At 35.2% G+C, this 21,719-nt stretch overlaps 1 protein-coding gene across 12 annotated transcripts in view; it reads left to right on the top strand.

Moving 5' to 3' along the window:
- The window catches only part of Stau2 (staufen double-stranded RNA binding protein 2), a 281,161-nt gene that overhangs the window by 109,655 nt on the left and 149,787 nt on the right, over positions 1-21,719 (top strand). For all 12 annotated transcript variants that reach the window (XR_007340579.1, XM_015485870.2, XM_048783066.1 and 9 more), the window contains 3 exons: positions 4,620-4,757; positions 5,654-5,785; positions 16,529-16,589. Coding sequence is in view for 11 of the 12 variants with exons in the window: in XM_015485870.2 (XP_015341356.2) it covers positions 4,620-4,757; positions 5,654-5,785; positions 16,529-16,589 (331 nt within the window). In the remaining variant the exon portion in view is untranslated. The remainder of the gene's footprint in view (positions 1-4,619; positions 4,758-5,653; positions 5,786-16,528; positions 16,590-21,719) is intronic.

Here is a 21,719-nt window from a genome sequence, read left to right as displayed (position 1 = left end):
TGTGGTGTAGCTGTTATACCCATCTTAGAGATGAGGCCATTTGTGTTACCCCAAATCCTGTAGCAGAGTCAGATTTCAGATCCTGTTGTGTCTGACTTTAGTGTCCATTTGAAACTGGTTAATTGTGATCTCCTTTTGGATTTTAAATTTACTCTATGGAGTTATGCTGTTAACATGTACAGCTTCTCTGATGGTGTCTTTGGGTTTTATCCTTTCTTCAATACAGTTCTTTTCCACAAGATGAAACTTTAAAGAAGGCTTTCCAATGCTGGACATAAAATTTTCTGGATATATCAGACTGTTCTTTCTGGTTTGTAGAATCTAAGACTTGTTATCTCAGGAATAACTTAATTGTCAAAGGTACTGTTAATTAATTTCAATCAAAGAAAGAAATCAATCCTTTCTCAGTATTCTCAGGATTCCTTCTTTATCTCAATTGGATTTATGCATATGGTCTTTGTCATTGGAATCTATATCTACAACAATTTGTTTTGATACTTTAAGACATTCTTATAAGAGTCAAAGAGGAAAATACAACATTACCATTGGGAATGCATGTTTGTTTATTTGAATATCTTCATGTGCTAGGCATACTTCTAGTGCCAGACTCAAAGCTTTTTTTTACCTTTTTTCTGGGATTGCAATCTTATACTTTCCAATTATTGTTTGTATTTGTCTTTTCCCATCATCCCTCCTTCACCCCTTTTATAATTTGTTCAGATTTTATTTAGAATGTGAGTAGAAGTAGAAAAGTACTTTATCAAAAGCTGAAAGTCTCTTTTGTTCTCTGGTCTCCCTCTCCACCTAATCCTTGTGATGGTAGTTTTTGCTCTTTTTCCTCTTCTTCTTTCCCTAGACTGCTCTTTTACTTCTAGGGGTTCAAGTCAGTCTTTAGATAGATTATTTGCAAGCACTCTTCTGCACTCTACACTGTGTATTAGGCACCATTGCTTAATATTTCACAGGCATCTCAGACTCTGTGTCCCAAACTCTTCTTGTTTCCTTCTAATGTCTTTCTCTACCAGCATTCCTTATCTTAGTGACTGCCACCACCATCCAAATCTGCTGAAACTGAAAGCTAGAAGTCACTTTAAACTTCTTTATTACTCTTTATATCCAATAAATCATCAAGTCCTGTTGATTCTATCATCTAAATATGTCTTTATTTGGTTCTTTCTGTCTATCCCTTCTGGTCAAATTCACGATGATCTCTTGCCTGAACTACTACAGTCAGTTTTATTTTATTTTGTTTGGTACTGGGGATTAAACCCAGGATTCCTTTCCCACTGAGTTACATCACCAGCCTTTTTAATATTTTATTTAGAGACAGGGTCTTGCTAAGTTACTTCAGGGCCTTGCTAAGTTGCTGAGGCTGGCTTTGAACTTACTTCACAATCCTCCTGCCTCAGGCTTCTGAGTCCCTGGGATTATAGGCGTGGCTACTACACCTGGCTACAGTCAGGTTTTAACTTTCTTACAAGTACTCTGGATACAAAATGATCTTTTAAAAAGTGTGATCTTTTAGAAACACCTATCTAATCATGCCATGCCTCTGCTTATTAGGGTTTTTCATTTCTCTTTGGATAAATTCCAGAATACTAAACATAGTTTAAAAGAGGCTGAAGGAACTGACCTGCAGGCTGTACCTGAAGCACCGTGTGGACATTATCAAGACCCTGAGTGTCAGTATTTTATTAGAAAGAGCTAAGACTACACAGTGTCTCTTACATAAGATTACTGTAACATGTAATCTGTAATATAGTGATTGTCTTTGTCTCTGCTACCTGTTTAAGAACAAATTTTCACTGGTGGAAGTAAAGTTTCAGCCATATGATATATGCAGACCTTCGTTTTTAGAAAAACGTAAAGAAACTTCATATGGTAAAAGAATATTTGCTTTATAAAGAATTTTTGTTTTTAACTCATAATACATGCAAAAATCTATTTATAAACTTGTATATAAGTTGAAAAGCATGCTAATTAAATATGAGTAAGACCTACTGCCCCCTTTGAGTATAGAGCATAGAACTTAAATATAGCATATAGAAAGAACTTCAATAGGTTTAGACTCTCTGTATCTTCCTTTTCTGTCACATGCTCAATGCCACCTCCCTCAGACAACCATTATTAGTTTGTATGTATTTTTTTACAGTTTTGAAATGTTTCTTTTTCTAATATATACGCATATTTATATTTATGCATAGTGTAATGTACATGTTTAAAGTGCACTTTTTTTTGATATATTTTGATACATGTACACACTTGTAAAGCCTTGACCATAATCAAGACACTAAATTGAGATTGTATACACTGGTTGAGGTAGGAGGATTGTGAAATCAAAGCCAGACTTAGCAAAAGGTGCTAAGCAACTCAGTGAGACCCTGTCTTTAAAAGAAATACAAAATAGGGCTGCAGATGTGGCTTAATGTTTGAGTGCCCCTGAGTTCAATCCTTGGTACCTCCCCTCCCCAGAAATAGATACTGAATTCATAAATTGTTCCCAAAAGTTTCCTCAGGCTTCTTGATAATCCTTCACTCTCAGTTCCCAAGAAACCATTCCTTTTTTCTGCCTTCTTTTACCAAGCATGATTATTTTGAGATTTATCCATGTTGTTTCATATATCGATCATTGGTTCTATTTTATGGCTGAGTAGTACAGTATTTCATGGTATGGATATATGACCATTTGTTTATCCTTTTACTTGTTGGATATTTGAGATGTTTCTAGTTTTTGGTTGTTGTACATAAAGCCAGTATGAACATTTGTATAGAAATCATCTATGATCATATGCTTTCATTTCTCTTGGTTAAATACTTCTAAGTGGAATGGCTTAGTCATTTTGTAAGTGTATATCCAACTTTTTAAGAAACTGCCAATTATTTGTCAAAGTACTACCACTCTACTGTCTCATTTTGTCATCAGCCTTGTCTGAGAATTCCATTTGCTCTACATCTTTGCTAAAACTTAATAAAACTAGCCTTTAAAATTTCAGGTGTTCAAATACCTGTGTTATTGGTATCTCACTATAGTTTTAATTTACATTTCCCCAGTGATTCATGATAGTGAGAATCTTTTCATGTGCTTAAGGCATACGAGGCTTGATAAAGTATTCAGATCTTTTGTCTACTTAAAAAAATTTCTTGCTCACTTAAAAGAATAATTGTATATGAGAGGCCTTTCTTTCTTTCTTTCTTTTTTTTGTACTGGGGATTGAACTCATGGGCACTGGACACGTGAGCCATATCCCCAGCCCTATTTTGTATTTTACTTAGAGACAAGGTCTCACTGAGTTGCTTAATGCCTCACTATTGCTTAGGCTATCTTTGACACACCATACTAGTGTCAAGGACATGTTAGAATAGACAAGATGAGTTTTTTGAACTCCTTATCCTCCTGTCTCAGCTTCCTGAGCTGCTGGGATTATAGGTGTGTGCCACTAGGCCTGGCAGAAATTGTTAATTTTGAAGACGTCTGATTTATTATTATTTACAAATGTGATTTTGGCATTGTATCTAAGAAATTGTCACCTAACCAGACCACACAATTTTTGCCTATATTCTGGAAATTTTGGAGTTTTAAAAATTATGCTAATATTATGTGTAACATTTTGAGTTAATCATTTTTATAAATGGCATGAGATATGTATTGAAGTTCCTTGCTTTTTGCCTGTAAATTGTCCTAGTATCACTGGTTGACAAGACCAACTTATTTTCTGAAAATAAGTTGACTGTGTGTGTGTGTGTGTGTGTGTGTGTATTTCCAGATGCTAATTCTGTTCGTTGATTTCTTTATATATTTTTATGCCAATACTACACATACTGTGTTGAATACTATAGATTTATAATCTTGAAATCAGGCACTCTGAATCTTAGGTTGTTTTGGTTATTTGTCCTTTGTAGTTTCACACAAATTTTAGTATTGGCTTATGAATTTTAAACTTTTTAAAAAGTCTACTGGGTAACATAATGAGACCCCATCTTAAAAAAAAGTTTATATTACTTCCCATTCTCACCAGTTGGTGCTGTTAGACTTTAATTTTTGATAAACTGGGTGGGTGGAGGGGTGGTGAACTAGTATCTCACTGTAGTTTTAATATGCATTTTTCAAGTTCTAATGAAGTTATCTTTTCATATGTGTTTTTTTTTTGTGTGTGTGTGAAATATCTGTCATCTTTTTGCCCATTTCCCTTTTATATTGTCTTTTTCTTAATACCACTTAGGAGTTTTTAAAAACACAATTTGAATATTGGAGATTTCTTGTTAAGTTATATGTGTGTTGCAAACATCTCTTCCCAGTCCATGGCTTATGCTCTCACATTCTTTTTGGTGAATACGAAGTTGTGAAGCAATTATACCATACTGAAGAATTGAATCAATTTTTTAAGACATGGTTGAGCCAATTTATTTATAAGACCTGTAAGTCTAAATCCCATAAAAGCCTTATTTATGGGTCTATTTTATGATTTGCCTTCATAAATCTTTATAAATGACTCTTGTTTACCTTCTGCAGTCACACTTTAGGGGTGTAGAGATAGAGGGGAGAACGATGGCTTCTTTAATGATCCAATAACAAGTTTTCTAGGCTTATTTTGAAATTTTTTTCTTTAATTATTTTGTAGGCTGGACCAGAATATGGTCAAGGAATGAACCCCATTAGTCGCCTGGCTCAAATTCAACAGGCCAAAAAAGAAAAGGAACCAGATTATGTTTTGCTTTCAGAAAGAGGAATGCCTCGACGTCGAGAATTTGTGATGCAGGTATTTCTAACCTTTATATTAAAAACTGATAAAGCTATTGAAAACATTTAGAAATCCTCAGGTTGGAATAGAGATATGGGGGAAAGACAAACTAGAACTTGATAGCAGAAAATAAAATGATGTTTACATTTGAACTTGTAAACCTGTCAACTTGATGGATACATACTAGTGTCAAGGACATGTTAGAATAGACAAGATGAGTTTTTGACGGGCCTGTGAGTTCACACGGGTTATGTACCCAGAGTTTATCATTTAATGTCTATCTTTTAATTTTATGTTACATTTTGCAGCCAGAGTCCATTGACTGCTGGGAATTGGAGACAAATGGAATTAGAAACAAAATTTAGAAGAATGAATGTAATAGATGGAGCAAGGCCAAAATCATGAATTCATGGGTTATCAGGGAAATTAGTTAGGACAGTGAGTGCCTACCAAACCATTGTGGGGACTAAGGGATTCAGAATTGCTTGAGTGATCTAATTGCTGCATTGTGCAGCCAAGAACTTCGAAGGATGCTTACCTTATGTGTTGGTAGATGGTGGGGACTGGGAATGAGGTGGAATGCTTAAAATACCCTCCTTTTCAAATTTTATCTATCCAGTCTTTATTTGTCAATTAAAACCATGGTCTTGAAATCTTGGTTTTAATATTTTATTTGTATTCGCAGTTAATATTCAGTACATTATCATTGTGAAGTGTTTTTTTAAAGTGGCATGTGGCTAATGAAGCTTTCTCTCTTCATTTATATCTATAAAATAGTGGGATTTATCTTCCTATTTTGTTTTGGACTGAGCTTTTTATTTTTGAATATTAGAGTGGAATACAATGCTTTATAATGTAAGGATTTCCTGTTTGTCAACACACTTATTATTAATTTCTTTCTTTAATTTTATCAGGTCAAGATAGGCAATGAAGTTGCTACTGGAACAGGGCCTAATAAAAAGATAGCCAAAAAAAATGCTGCAGAAGCAATGCTGTTACAACTTGGTTATAAAGCATCCACTAGTCTTCAAGATCAACTTGACAAGGTGAGAATAAAGCTTACATGCCTGTGTGCTTTCTGTCAGAATATTAAAGTGATTAACAAATTCTGATTATGACTAGTATTAAAGTAGGTGTCAATTTTAACTTTTCTGAGGCAGTGCTCTATCTTTATATAAGACAGATATTCCAGGTGCAAAATAACATCTATTTAAGGGGAAGGATGAAATATTAGTTAGTATTTATAATCTTATAATTAGCTAATAATAAAAATTTTTATATGATTGTACATATTCTGTAATATTAGTTAAATAATTTTTAACTTATTGAATGACTGTTTTTGTCAGTTAATTGTTTTTGTCTATAGACGTAGTCTTAATCTGCACCTTTTAAGAACAGAGGTTTTAGCCTTTATTTTGGGAATTAAGCTGAAAACACAGAAATAAGAATTCTGACGTATCCCTTTAGGGCAAGAACTGTATTAGACAGACACTCTATAAACTGATTTTTCTGTTTACTTTAAATTTAAAGATAAACTCAGAGGATATTTGTTTTCTGCCAAGACCTGTGTTCATGGTCCCCAATTTCTTCTACAGCAGTTAATGACATCATTAACACCTACCTCTGTTGCAAGAGATGCACAGAACCCTGAATTCAGGGCTTGGCAGATAACTTGGTGAGAGTTGGCTTAATTTTATTTTGCATTAACTTATTTTATCTATTCATATGTAGAAATTATTCAATGTTTTATTTATATGGAAATTCATAATGAAACAGGCCTAATAAGTACTTTTATAAAACTGATATGCTTTTGATCAGGCCTTTCTTACATAAGGATTCTGTTTCAGAGATATCTTTAGTTTCTCCATAAACAAATTTATGAAGTTTAGAATAATAAATAAAGTTATCTGTTAAAAAATATTTAGCTTTATGTTTCCTTTTGAGGCAGCCATGATTCTTTTAATGATTTAAAAAATCATTTGTGTAGTATTGCTAGCAATTTCAATTTTGTTTTTATAACCTGGCTAGTTAATGCTTTTTCTTCTTTTAAAAGTATTTGTAACGTGAAACCTAACATATGTTCCAGTTTCTGTAGATCTTATATTGTATATATGTTGTTTTAACTTAACACGTTTGTATTGACTTAAAACTGGTGAGTAATTTGTAAAAATATGTCAAAATTCATCTCTTCACAGACACTTATTTATACATTAAGTGAAAGAAAACAAGACAAAAATCAGCGTTAATTTTATTAATTAATTTTATTTATTTGAAAAACATTTCTTGCATACAAGCCGTATTAGGGTTCTCCAGAGAACCAACCACATACATACACACACATATACAAACACTCAGAGGGATTTATTTTAAGAAATTGGCCCATTTGATTGTGGAGGGTATTATAGTCTGGTTAGATAGGCTGGTAGGCTGGAGACTCAGGAAAGAAAGAGTTCCAGTTCCAGTCCAAAGGCAATCTGCTGGGAAATTCCCTTTTGCTCCAAGAGAGCAGCTTTTTGTTCTTTTCAGGCTTTCAACTGATAATATGAACCCCATTCTTATGTGGAAGGGCAGTCAACTTTATTTAAAAGGCCCTAATTTAAATGTAAATGTCATCCCCAAACTCTCACAGAAACACTTAGAATAAAGTTTGACCAATTATCTGGTCACTATGACTCCACAAGTTAACACATAAAATTACCCATTACACCCATTAAAACTAAAGATAACAGGGTTACTGAATCTTGATCTTTACACTCAAGGAATGAACCATTAGATGTTGGGAGTGAGGGGTTTCGATCATACAACAAACATTGTATACTGGAACCTAGGGTACACAGGGATGAGTCTGGAAAGTCAGGAAAAGCTGAGGCCACCATTTTTATATGAAGTAAAGAGCTTGAGAAATCATTCAAGTCTTGAACATGAAAATGAAATGATCTACTTTGCATTCTTCAAAAGATAATTTGTAAATAATGTGGAAAATGGATTTGGTTAGGGTGAGGCTGAAGGCAGAGAGGCCAGCCAGTAGGCATGTAGAGTTGTTTCCTCAAGAGATACTGAAGGCCGGGCTCAGTGGCACACACCTTTAATCTTGGCAGCTCTGGAGGCTGAGGTAGGAGGATCAAGAAGAGTTTAAAGCTAGTCTCAGCAATGGTGAGGTATACTACACAACTCAGTGAGACCCTATCTCTAAATAAAACACAAATAGAGCTGGGGATGTGGTCAAGTGTCTCTGAGTTCAGTCCCTGGTACCACTCCCCTCCTCCCCCACCAAAAAGAGATACCAAGGGTCTAAACTAACACTGTGGTGGCCGAAAGGAGAGGGGAAAGACCCCAGAGATCTCTCAGCAGTGTAATTGGTACATGATGTGAGTAGCAGATAAGAATCATGAAGGATGGAAGAGGAAGGAGGGGAAAGGAATATCTGCAAAAATGAGGATTGGAGAAAGATTGAAAGTACTAGGTGGTAGTCATATGTTGCAGAGAAATCAAATAAATAAGTACTGAATATTTTGATTTGTCAACAGATCTTTGGTATGGCAAAAGCAATTTTAAAAACCTGCAAAGCAGTTTTTTTTTTTAAATAGGTATTATATATCCATGGTTAAAAGAATTGAAACAATAGATTAAACAAAGAAATCAAACATAAAAGTTTCTCTCATCTTCTTATAGTCCCAAGGGCATCTCCCACTGTGAGTGTGTATTTGTATAGCATTCAGGATAGTGTCTAAGATACATTCAACATTCCATAAGGGCTTGATAAATAAAAATAAAATACATATCCTTATAGGTATATTCTATGCTTATCCATTAATATACCCCCACTTAAAAAATTCAGATTATTGATGTGCACTTCAGTGAAACTTGACAAATAGATAATATTTACTCACCACCACAATTAAGACCTTTAGCATTTCTTGCACTTCCTTAAATTCCTTAATGCTTTATAAAATTAACCTGATCCCTTATATTCATCCTCTGGTCAAGCAGTGATCTGATTTCTGTTCCTTTTTGCCTTTTGCAGTATATTAAACAATTAAACCATACATTATATAGTTATTTTGTGTCTACTTCTTATTTCTTGGCATGATGTTTTTCCCCACATTTTTATTGGTACATTATATTTGTACATATTGATGGGATTTGTTGTTACATATTCATTCATGAATACAATATAACAACATAATTTGGCCAGTATTACTCCCCAGTATTTCCCATTCCTATCCTTCACCCCTTAGTCCCTTTCCTCTACTGATCTCTCTTTGATTTTACTTCCCCTTTTCCTCTCTAGCTTCCATATACAAGAGAAAACATATAACCCTTAACTTTCTGAGTTTGATGTATTACACTTAACATGATGGTCTTTACTTCCATTCATTTTCCTGCAAATGCCATAATTTCATTTTTCTTGCTGAATAATTCAAAACTGTATTTTGTGTGTGTGTATATATCACATTTTCTTTATCTATCCATTCATTCATAGATGGAGACTTAGGCTGGTTTTGTAGTTTGACTATTATGAATTGTGCTGCTATAAAAATGAGTATGCATGTACCTTACTCTATGAGATGTCTTTAATTCTTCAGGGTAAAGACTGAGAAGTGGTATAGCTGGATATATGATGGTTCCATGCCTAGTCTTTTGAGGAGCCTTCATACTGATTTCCATAGCAGTTGTACTAATTTACAGTTCTAATAACAATGTAAAAGTGTTTCTTTTTCTCCACATCCTCTCCAGCATTTATTATTATTTGTATTATTGATGACTGACACTCTTAACTGGTGTGAGATGAAATCTCATTGTAGTTTTGATTTGCATTTCCTTCATTGCTCATGGTGTTGAACATTTTATTTTTCATGTATTTGTTGGCCATTCGTTTATAGTTCTTTTGAGAAGTATCTGTTTATTCATTAGATTTAACATAATGCTTTTGAAAGTTATCTACCTCAAATTTATCATTAGTTTGAGCCTATTATTATAAAGCAGTTATAAACATTCACTTAGCAATCTTTGTACATATTTCTCTGTTATATCCTGTATGTATGCATTCATTTAATAAGTATGTGTTTAATCTTATAAGAAATTATGAAGCTGTTTTTCCAAAGAGGCTGTACTATTTTACATTCCTACCAGCAATATTTGAAAATTCAACTTGCTCCACATCCTCTCTAGCTCTTGTTGGTATCATTTTGTGTGTGTGTGTGTGTGTGTGTGTCGGGGGGCTGGTATGCCTTGTGCATGTGAGACAAGCCTTCTAAGAACTGATCCACCATCACTTTTTAATTATTATTATTTTTTAGTTGTAGTTGGACACAATATCTTTATTTATTTTTTTTAATGTGATGCTGAGGATTGAACCTAGCTCCTCGCACATGCTAGGTGAGCTCTCTACTGCTGAGCCACAACCCCAGCCCCCTACCACCATCACTTTTGATGGTGGTTTGGTTATGCTGTCTCTGGAGATATGTATATGTGTGTGTGTGTGTGTGTGTGTGTGCATAATTTTTTTAAAATTAAAATTTTTTTATTTTTGGTACTGGGAATTGAACTCAAGGGTGCTTCACCCCTGAGCCACATCTCCAGTTCTTTTTATTTTGAGACAGGGCCTTGCTAAGTTGCTGAGACTAGTCTCAAACTTGTGATCCTCTTTCTTCAGCCTTCCAAATCTCTGGAATTATAGGTGTGCACCACCACACCACCATGTCTGGATTTTTGGATATTTTTAATTGGTGCATTATAATTATACATAATAGTGGGATTCATTGTGACATATTTATACATGCACATAACATAATTTGGTCAGTTTCATTCTTTAGTACATCTTCTTCTCCCTTCCTGTCTTACTCTGGTCTGTTTGGATTTTAGTGTGTATTTCTCTAGTAATGTTGAGTGTTTATTATCATGTGTTTGTTTATTCCTTGAAGTGTATGTTCAAAATGTTTGCCTTTTTAAAGAATTAGATGGTTTGCTTTCTTATTTACAAATTTTTTAAGAATACTGAGTCTTCTGATCAATGAACAAGATTATTTCTCCATTAATGTAGATTTTTGGAAATCTGTCTCTTATTCCATCTTTTTTCCCCAAAGAAATTGCATGTATGGGCTGGGATTATGGCTCAGTGGTACAGTGCTCACCTAACACGTATGAGGCCCTGGGTTCCATCCTTAGCACCACATATTAAGTCAATAAATAAAATGAAGATATTGTGTCAACTATAACTAAAAAGTATTTAAAAAAAAAGAAATTGTATGCACATTTCTTATGTTTATCCTGTTTATTACAGATTAGATTTCAGGCATTTATGTCTGCTAAGAGAGTTACAACTTGTTCAGTCTGGAACCTGCTGTTCAGGTTCTAGATTTTGATTGATGTTCTCTTCTGTTGTTTCGGTGTGTGTGGTGTGGTGTGTGTGTGTGTGTGTGTGTGTGTGTGTGTATGTCTGGGGGAGGAAGGAATTGGATTATTAATTTAGAGATATTTTGAGAAAGAAAAGAATTTGCTCTTCTGATCAACCTGACATGTTTAAATAGGAACCTTATAAAGCAGTTTCATTAGTGTTAGAGGAGAAATCGGAGAGCAGTAGACTTGGGATTCAGTTGAAGATGAAGAGTTAATCACAGTAAATGTAACCTAGTATTTAAATATCTTTGGCCATTAGTAGAAGGAAAGGGAGTAAGAAACGAGGCTGGGTATGGTGGCCCACACATCTAATCCAGGCCATCTGTGAAACTTAGGGAAAGCCTGTCTCAAAATTTTAAAAAGAATTGGAGATTAGTTCAATGGTATAGCACCAGAGGTTCAATCCCCAGGACCACCCCATCCCACTACCTCCAGAAAAAGAAAATAAAAAAAAAAGGAAGCACAAACAAGTAAATACATTTTTAACAACTTCAATGGAGCTCTCAAATGCATGGGAATGTGCATTTTTCTAATCAACTTTCATATATCAGAGAGTAGGGACCATTTATCATGAATGGTTAGAAGCTACAAATGTAAATGACATCAGTTTGTAAGGTTATGCAGCCTTTAGAATATTGGACATGGAAGCAAACAGGTGACCTGTAGTTGGGGATTTGAGGATGAATGAACAGAAGGACAAAGGGGTAAATAGTTAAGAACTAGAAGGGACATGTCAGATATGGGATCCAAGCAAGGCAAATAATAAGCTACAAGTAGTGAGAGAGACTGGAAAAGTCAAAGACTTAGAGGACTGAATGAAATTAATTACAAATGTTTATAGAAATAAAGAAAATGATTGAGGTATAAAATAGAAGAGTTACAGGAAGTGAAATCTGGGAGATGAGCTGCTGAGTTTTCTCGTTCTAGGACATGGTTTGTCTAGTGAGGGATCTAATGGATAATGTGTCCTGGGCACTACCCTGATGGTGTTGCTGGGTTCCTCCAGTGCCCCATATATTTGTGGTCGTGGGCCCCGGAGCATTGGGCCCCCATGTCCATTTTTTGGCAACGGAGCCCGATGCCTTTCTCCACGATTTCGTGGGTAAACACCTGGTCCTTGTCTATTTTTTGATAACGGAGTACCCTCTATGGTGGTTTGAGAACGGTATTCATTAGCCCAATGTCTCCCTCTATGGCATCATGGGCAAATACCCGGTATTCTACCCCTTTGATACCTAGTATTGTTAAACCCTCCTCCTATGGGGTAATTCCTTTTAAAATGTCCTGTTTGTTCACAATTGTAGCATGTTTTTGGCCTGGCATCTAAAGTCTGTTGTACTGCAGCTGCCAAGACTTGCCCTTGTTTATTAATGTCTCTACATAATTTAATATATGTGTTTAAATCTCCATGTTTCCATGGTCTAATGGCCTCCTTGCACCATCTGTTCGCTTGTTCATAGACTAGCTGTTTAATTAATGGCATTGCTTGTTCTGTATCCCCCAAAACTCTGGTAGCTGTTTGAATAAGCCTATCTACAAATTCAGTGTAAGGTTCATTAGCTCCTTGTATTACCTTAGATAATTGACCTTGTAAATCTCCATGTCCTTGTAAAGTCTTCCATGCCCTAACCGCATCTACAGCAATTTGTGAATATATGGCAGGATCATATGCAATTTGTTGCCGCTGATCCTCATAAGGTCCCTTTCCTAACAACATATCTAGATTTCTCTGAGAATAACCGGCTGCTGCATTTTGCCTAGCCGTCTCCGTGCAAAATTCCTCATTGGCAACCTTCCATAACAGGTATTGTCCTCCATTTAGCACAGCTTTACACATACTAGTCCAATCTGCTGGCATCGTGTTCAGATTGGTAATGGATTCGACCATGCTTACAGTGAAGGATGCTTGAGGACCATAGGTTGTTATAGCCTCTTTTAGCTGCTTCACTGTTTTGAAATCTAACGCATGAATTCGCTGCCCTCCTGCCTGCTCAAATACAGGGCATGCTAATGTTTGAGGTCCTGTCTCAGGATCCCATCTATCAACTATGGGGGTTGGGGGCCTCCCAGCATATGGAGGTGGAGCTGTTGGTTGGACACTTACGCCCTCTGGTGATAGAAAGGTGTTAGTAGCAGTCTCCTGTTGTAACTTTTCTCCTAATGGCTTTTTCTGCTCTAAACTTTCTTCCCCTTTCTGACTATCTCGAGAGGCCTCCTCTTTTACTTGATCTAAAATGTCTTCTCCTTGACTAAGTAAAAAAGATTGTACCAACATCCATAACAGTAATGTGTCAACTGGCAGAGTTCCTGGGCTTTCCTTTTCTATCCTTTTTAAATCTTCAACGTATGCCCTAATTGTTCTTGATATTACTGGGGTGCCTCCTTCCTCTAACAATTTAGTTAACATTTTTTCGGTTTGTTTTTTACTAATTTTTAATCCCATATTTCCGTGACAAAGATACCCCTCACTAAGATAATGCAAAACAAAACCGAGACAAAATGAAACAAAAATGGAACAAAAATTCATTATGACAGCCTTTCTATCCTGAAATGTACATCCATCCTTTCTCCCTATCTGTTCCTCAGACGCAAATAGTTTTTCCTCAGATATGAGCGGTTTTTCTTCCGTCTCACCCATCTCCAGGGACAGGTAACTTAAAACAAAAGGGAAACAAAACAGAAGAGGAATCTTAAAATGGCTACCCATCCTCTCGCCCTGCCCTCAGGGGCGAGCAGTTTACCTTATCACTTACCCTCAGGGCCACCAAATGCCGCAGTCTGGCTGGGCACAATTCAGGAGCCACTTATCAAGCAGGAACGAACTTTATTTTTAGAACACACATGCCGCACCACAGAGCTCTTCAGGAATTCCCTCAGAGCCCAACTGCCACCACTGGCTCTTCTGGCGAGCACCTCAACTGGCACTCTTCCCGCCCTTGAGGCCGATTGGCTGGGTCGCGTGGGCGGAGCCAAAAGAATCCCCCAATGAGCAGCTCCGTGGTCTGAAAAGGCGGGGAAACAGCCCCATGAGCATCACTGCAGAGGAGCCAATCAGCTGGAAGTTTGCTGGGGCCGCAGTGAGCCAATCAGCTGGAAGTTTGCTGGGGCTGCTTCGGCTGTGTCGCTCAACAATTAATAATCACTTTGACTTTGTCCCCGTTGACTTTATTTCTTCATATTCTCCTAAAAGAGTGAGAAATTTCAATATTAGACAAAGCTCTCAGATGAAAATTGTTACTTCCCTGTTTCAAATATATAGTTAAAATAAAAAAGCAAGGTAAAGGACAGAAAAATCAATACAATTATGTAATAGTTTTTTTTTTAATTCTACATTTAAAAAATGTAATTTATTCATTTGGAAAGTCTAGACAGTCCTGAGGCTAATTGTGGAACTCTTCTAGAATTCCTGAAACATAAATATTTTTCTAAGTACTTAAATAGTGTTAGTTGTTCAATAAGTACAAACAGTATTGGAGCTATTTTTTTGTAATATTTATTTTTTAGTTGTAGTTAGACACAACACCTTAATTAATTAATTAATTTATTTATTTATTCACCCATTTATTTATTTATTTTTATGTGGTGCTGAGAATCGAACCCAGGACCCTGCACGTGCTAGGCGAGTGCTCTACTCGTGAGCCACAACCTCAGCCCCTTTTGGAGCTATTAATAAAATTAAATGTAAAGAAAGAATGAAAAAAAATATTGAATATATTTTCTTTCTGCTCACAAGGTTTTCATACTGATAACAATTTTTAGTGGTTTTTCAAAATCTTTTAAAATTTCTGTCATCCTTGGAGGGATCTGTTTCTCCATCAGAGTGCTATTTATCTGGTATTGCTATACCATCTGTTTCACTCTTTCTGCTTAGAATTGCTTTAGCTATTCTGGATCTTTTATTTTTCCAGATGAATTTCATGATTGCTTTTTCTATTTCTGCGAGGAATTTTGATTGGCATTGCATTGAACCTATAGAGTACTTTTGGTAATATAGCCATCTTAATGATATTAATTCTGCCTATCCATGAACAAGGTATATCTTTCCATCTTCTAAGGTCTTCTTCTATTTCTCTCTTTAGGGTTCTGTAGTTTTCGTTGTATAGGTCTTTCGCCTCTTTTGTTAGGTTGATTCCCAAGTATTTTATTTTTTTTTTGAGGATATTGTGAATGGGGTGGTTGTCCTCATTTCCATTTCAGAGGATTTGTCACTGATACACAGGAATGCCTTTGATTTATGGGTGTTGATTTTACATCCTGCCACTTTGCTGAATTAGTTTACTAGTTCTAGAAATTTCCTGGTAGAACCTTTTGGGTCTGCTAGGGTAGGGTCATGTCATCTGCAAATAGTGCTAATTTAAGTTCTTCTTTTCCTATCTTTATGCCTTTAATTTCTTTTGTCTAATTGCTCTGGCCAGTGTTTAGAGAACTATGTTGAATAGAAGTGGTGAGAGAGGGCATCCCTGTCTTGTTCCAGATTTTAGAGGGAATGCCTTCCATTTTTCTCCATTTAGAATAGTGCTTGCCTGAGGCTTAGAATAAATAGCTTTTACAATGTTGAGGTAAGTTCCTGTTAACACTTCTATTCTTAATTTAACTTTAGGATTGATAATGAAGGTCTTTTAGTCACTTTAGTATTTGTGATTACTAATATTGTTTATTTACAAATGAATTAAATATTTTTTAATCACTTAGAGCCTATCTTATACACACTACACTTAATATTAGTCTCCCTTTCTCCCTTCCCTCCTTCCCCCCTCTCTCTTTCTTTCTTTCTACCAGGGATTGAACTCAGGCGCACTTAACCACTGAGCCATGTTCCAAGCCCCTATTTATTGTATTTTATTTTGAGACAGGGTCTTGCCAAGTTGCTTAGGGCCTCACTAAATTGCTGAGGTTTGCTTTGAACTTATGATCCTCCCACCTGATCCTCTCAAGCTGCTGGGATTACAGGTGTGCATCACTGCACCAATATTAGGCTTTTTTGATACTTTGAATTGTAAATTTACATGTGCAGTTGAAAGTTGATGGAGAGTTTGAAATAGATTCAAATATAGATGATACTGTTTACATTAGTTACTCTTTTTCTTATACCTTTTTATTCTTTCTATCTATCTATCTATCTATCTATCTATCTATCTATCTATTTATTTTTATGTGGTGCTGAAAAATCTAACCTAGTGCTTTATGTGTGAGGCAAGCACTCCGCCACTGAGCTGCAACCCCAGGCCCCATTAGTTACTCTTGTAGCCATCTTCTCTTTGGAGAGAGTGCACAGAACTACCATAGGAGAAATCATTACCCTTACTTTGCTTAATTGATTGTCAGTATTTTATTTCATTTTGTAAATAAGCCTTTTTCTCTGGATTTAAACAATTGATTTAATCTTTCAGACAGGAGAAAACAAAGGCTGGAGTGGTCCAAAGGCTGGGTTTCCTGAACCAACAAATAACAGTAAGTTCTCATTTTTATGTTGTCTGCATTTGGTGTTCATCAGTAGTACTGACTGGTTCTGTCTGGGCACTGGATGCTGCTTTAAACATTGTGGAGGATATAGTGGAGTTGTGGTGTTTGCTTTCCTGAAAGAAAACTGGAAACTAAGACACAGACACTCATATCCTTAAAATGGCGAAACCATTGCAGATGCATATAGTGATGATATTTTTCAAACTGTCATTTTATTGATATAATATTCTTATAAAAATAAAAAAAACAATTATCTACAAATCAATTAGCTCTCAGATCAGCTGTTTTCAAAGTTAATTTTAATGTCTATGCAAATATTTATATAATTATACTGATAAAATTTTTATTGTTGTTTTCTTTTAATAGTGCTATAAACATTTTCCACATTTTGCTGAGTCATTAGAATTTTTATTATTTAATTAAAATCACTAAATATAAATATAAAGTTGCTTATGGTCTTATTTCATGTATAGTATTCTTAATGCTTAAAACTCAAATTCAGTTTATTTCTTTTTCAAATGTATTTAATCAAGATATTTTGCACTGGACTTTTAGACACTGTACCCTCTTAAAAGCATCTGTTTTCACTGAAATGACCATTTTACTGTAAATCAATGAATGAAAACATTTGGTTTTGAAAATGCTCAATCTATCTAATTTCTAACCCTGTTTCTCTTCCTTACAACCTCTAGGCACTGAAAAAGGAGGTTAAATCTGAAAATTGCCATAACAAAGGGTATTTAGTCTTTAAGATTGGCAGCTCACATCTTTATGTATATATAATGAAATTAATAACAGATATTACCAATGCATGCTTGTAAGAATTGAATTCTTGACTCAACTAGCCTCTTGAAAAGAATATTTCAGTGAGCTAATGGTATTTTTAGGGTAACTTTCTGAGAATAATTGAAATTAATGTGACTGAGAGACCTTGGACTATACAGTAGTGTTGAAAAATGTGATGAGTTTTGCATATACACCATAGAAAAAATGGAATCAGTTCAGGATTCTAAGAGAGTATATTTAATTCCTTTGATATTTGAATATATTGGCTTATAATAACTTGATAAGAGAACATAGGGAATATTAAAATTGATTGAAGTTTTGTGTAAAGTATTTTAACATAGTACCTGTTTCTAGTAATTTTGTAATGAATGTTGATTTCCTTCCATCCTCCTTTCCCCATCTGTTATAAAAGTGATAAAAGTCTAAGTACTCTTGCCAAAAATTTAATTCTTATCCTTTTTATTTGTCAGATATATTTTACCATGAACATTGTGACTAAAGAATAGTTTATTCTTGAGTCATATTTTGACACTAGCCATGTTTTTGAAGAACATATGAACATTACATATTTGAATATGGAAGTCATATAGTGATTAACTGGACATGAAATCACATTGTAGATAGCCTACAGGCTGTATCAGTAAACAGATATTGGGCTGGGGTTGTAGCTCAGTGGTAGAGCACTTGCCTCACATGTGTGAGGCACTGGGTTCGATCCTCAGCACCACATAGAAATAAATAAATAAATAAATAAAGATATTGTGTCCATCTACAACTAAAACATTTAAGAAAAAACACATTTCTAAAACAAACTATAAACAGAGATATTTTGGCTATTAGTATTATGTGTTGATTTTTTTTAACTTGCTAAATGATACTGGAACTCCTTTGCAAATATGAAAAGAATATATATAAAAAAGGCTAATTGCCGGGTTTCTGTTCTCAGGACTAAAAGGCTCAGGGGTCACTCCAGGTAAACAGGGCTAACTGGGCTGCACGAAATAACCACACAAGAGACACAAATACCTTTTTCTTTGGGGTCACTGTGACCGCTCCTCTGACCTTAAGGGTCCGCAGAAAGAGAGAGAGAGAGCACATGCTGACCCCTTTTATTGAGGAGAAGCTATTCAAATGAGGCAAGGGGTCAGGTTTCAGAGGGCTGAGTCTATCTTCATGATGTCCACTGCCAGCAGGTTGACTAAAAACCTGGGTTGGCCACACTCAAGGGCACAGTAAGAGAAGGGAACACATACAAGGCACTTCCATGGAAGATTCTATCCTAAACAGGGTAAGGGGTAATATTACAAAGGAACAGGTGAGCCTAGCTCCACCCATGAGGCTGTAGCAAGACATGCCCAGGCACGAAAACAGTCACTTGAACCCTAGAAGAGTATGGCAGTCTAGTAGCCTGGTTGCCTGACACCAGATTGCCCAGCAGGGGAGTTAACTCAGTCACGTGCGAGGTTGGTCTCCCACAGCTAATCAGTTTATTAAGTTATCAGAAATATGTAAGAGTGCCCCAAAGATTGTTTAAACTATTTGAAGCCAGTTTAAAACAACTAAATTGAGCTCGGTGCAGTGGTGTGTGCCTATTTAGCTACTCAGGAGGCTGAGACAGGAGAATCACAAGTTTGAGGCTAGCCTGGACAACTTAGCGAGACCTTGTCTCAAAATAAAAAATAAAAATGGACTGGAGATATAGCTCAGTGGTAAAGCACCCCTGGGTTCAATTCCCAGTACCAAAACAAAACAACAACAAATTAACTAAACTGTTAAAAAAAGAATTTCTCTGTTCTATAATGGTTCAAATTTGGAATTTCAAAGAATATTCTTACATCCCTTCCCGACTGTGAGGATAACAAAGCTGACATAGTTCTTCAAATTAACACAGGTGGTTCTGCTTCAGGTTACCATAGATGATGAGAATCTGAAGAATAGAAACTGTAGTGTAGCCCAAGGTTTGATGGCTCACTAATGAACGAAGCTCCAGATCCATCAGAGCCAGTGTAAAACTACTTAAATACATTAGGAAAAAGTTGGTTTCTGCTTAGTAATGGATCACTCAGGTGATAAGTCAATTACATGAAAATTAATTTAATGGTAATATTTAGGTTAACTTCTCTTTTATTTGATCAGTTCCTTAAGTTTGAAATTCTGCTCTAAGTGATTTCTGCCCTGTGAAAAATACCTGTTAACGTTTTAGGCAAGGGTTAAATCTTGGAAATTTTAGGATGACACAGGTTGAGGAAGATAGAAATTTGAGGTTGCCAGCACTGGGTGCCTTAATGACATATTGTCAAGCCATGAACAGTTCATTTTATATCTTATTTTCAATATGCTATGTTAAGAGTTATATATACAAATTTATAATGTTGAGACACTTAAATTATTGAATATTTGTAAAATGATTAACCAACCTTGAAAAACATCTGAAAAGGTAACATTAACCTTGTGAAAAACATTGTGTTGTCATGAAGTGACTCTCTGCATCATTTTCTTTGTCAAATTCTACATTACTGTAGCTTTGAAGATCAAATTTCTAGCCAGTCATTATATGCATAAATAACACAAAATTAACTTGAAGTCATAATATACAAAAATTAAAAGAAGGGAATGCAGAATTGGAAAGTGAAAGAAGGAAATTTTAATCTGGCATAGCTAGCACCTAACTATAAGTAGACAAAAAATGTTAATGTACATGTACGTTTAATTTTTGAAGTGGAAGATTTTTTTTAAAAGATTATAGTCATAGAAACTGCTAACAGTTACAATTGAAAAAATACTTGAAATGGTTTTGCAAGTGATTGTGATTACATAGACTGGTTTCTCAATTTATTTTCCTGGCTTGATTACCTGCAGCTTTAAAATATGGACCTAATTTTGGTTTGCTTCTCAGGCTTTCTTCATCATACTGAAGTGTATCAGAACGTAGACTATTCTGTGTTTTTATCCTTCAAATCATTGTCATTATGTTGAAATACTAGAAAACGTTACACTATAATGTGAAGTTTTTGTTAAATTTGTCATAGGGCAATTTTATGCTTGGCATACACATAAAAAGCTAGCTTTTACAGAGGAATGACTAACAAATTTTTTAAAAGATCATTTATTTTAAAGATTTACTGATTGCTTACGGAAAACTTTGTAAAATATTTAGATACAGTTCAGTTGATAATATCTTTTTTTTTTGTATTCACAGTCCATGTTTCTTATTAATAACAGGGTTTTACTTGAAACAGGTTGTTTCTTAAAGGTGAATTCTAGCTTAATTCAAAATTGGATTAAGCTCAAAGGTATTCACTGGTATGTGCCGAATCCACCCACTAAAATATTATTTGGAGGCATTTTTTCCTCAAAAATATTTTTCCATTAACCTTTAAAAAAGTTTTAGCCCTCATGAAATATGTTGGCTTTTCTAGGTTCATTAGAGAAAACTCAAGACAAATACTTTTGGGACAGAATAGAGTGACTTTTTCAGGATTTAAGTTGACTCAGTAACATTTTTGTCACTTTTGTGTCATATGCAAGTCATATGCAGTGTACATCCTAAAACTAGGAACCTATATTATCCCGTTGATAGGATGTTGGATAGGTTGCCTGCTTGTTTCCCTGATAACAGTATACCTTACCTAGAACCTCTACTTATCATTTTTTTTCCTGTGGAGTGTGGGGGTTGTCCTTTGATGATAATAGATTAATACATTATTGCTTTAACAGTGTTTTGGGAGAGTTCCCTAAACAAATTCCTTTTGGGGGTCCCGTAACAGAAACCACTTTGTAATGAGACAATTAAAGTAGTTGTAGTCAATTGGATTTAAGTATAAAGCTGAGTGATACATCTTATCTGTTTATTTAGACATAAACAACTGTGTTCAAAATGCAAGAGTGTAGCTGATCTGTAGTGATGTTATTTAGAAAGATTTTGGTGAGTTACCTTTGCTGAGCAGACTGGTGCTCTCTATCTGAGACTGCTGATGGAAACGTTCTTTCTACCATGAGCGAGAAAGACGTAATATTCCATAAAGATACCCTCCCCAGATTACATTGGTGCTATGTTGGACTGTCTGAGTGATGAGAAGCTGTAGCCTTTTGTTGTTTTAATTGCTTTGACAAGGATTTGCTTTTCTTGTCCACTGAATCTAAGGTTAGAGGTAGCATTAAGTTTGCTTCTATCGTAGTCATGTCAGTTAAGTCTGTGTTTGAAGGCCCATTTGTTTAAAGGAAAAAGAATTTGAGATTAGAAAGTGTTTGATCAGATTAGTACAGATAGCATATTTTCCAAAATATACTTAGGAAAAATTTAATGAATTTAAATTTTCATGATTTAAAAAA

Source organism: Marmota marmota, unplaced genomic scaffold (assembly GCF_001458135.2).
Source record: "Marmota marmota marmota unplaced genomic scaffold, marMar, whole genome shotgun sequence".
NCBI classification, from domain to species: Eukaryota; Metazoa; Chordata; class Mammalia; order Rodentia; family Sciuridae; genus Marmota; species Marmota marmota.
This window is presented reverse-complemented; position numbering and strand designations above follow the sequence as displayed.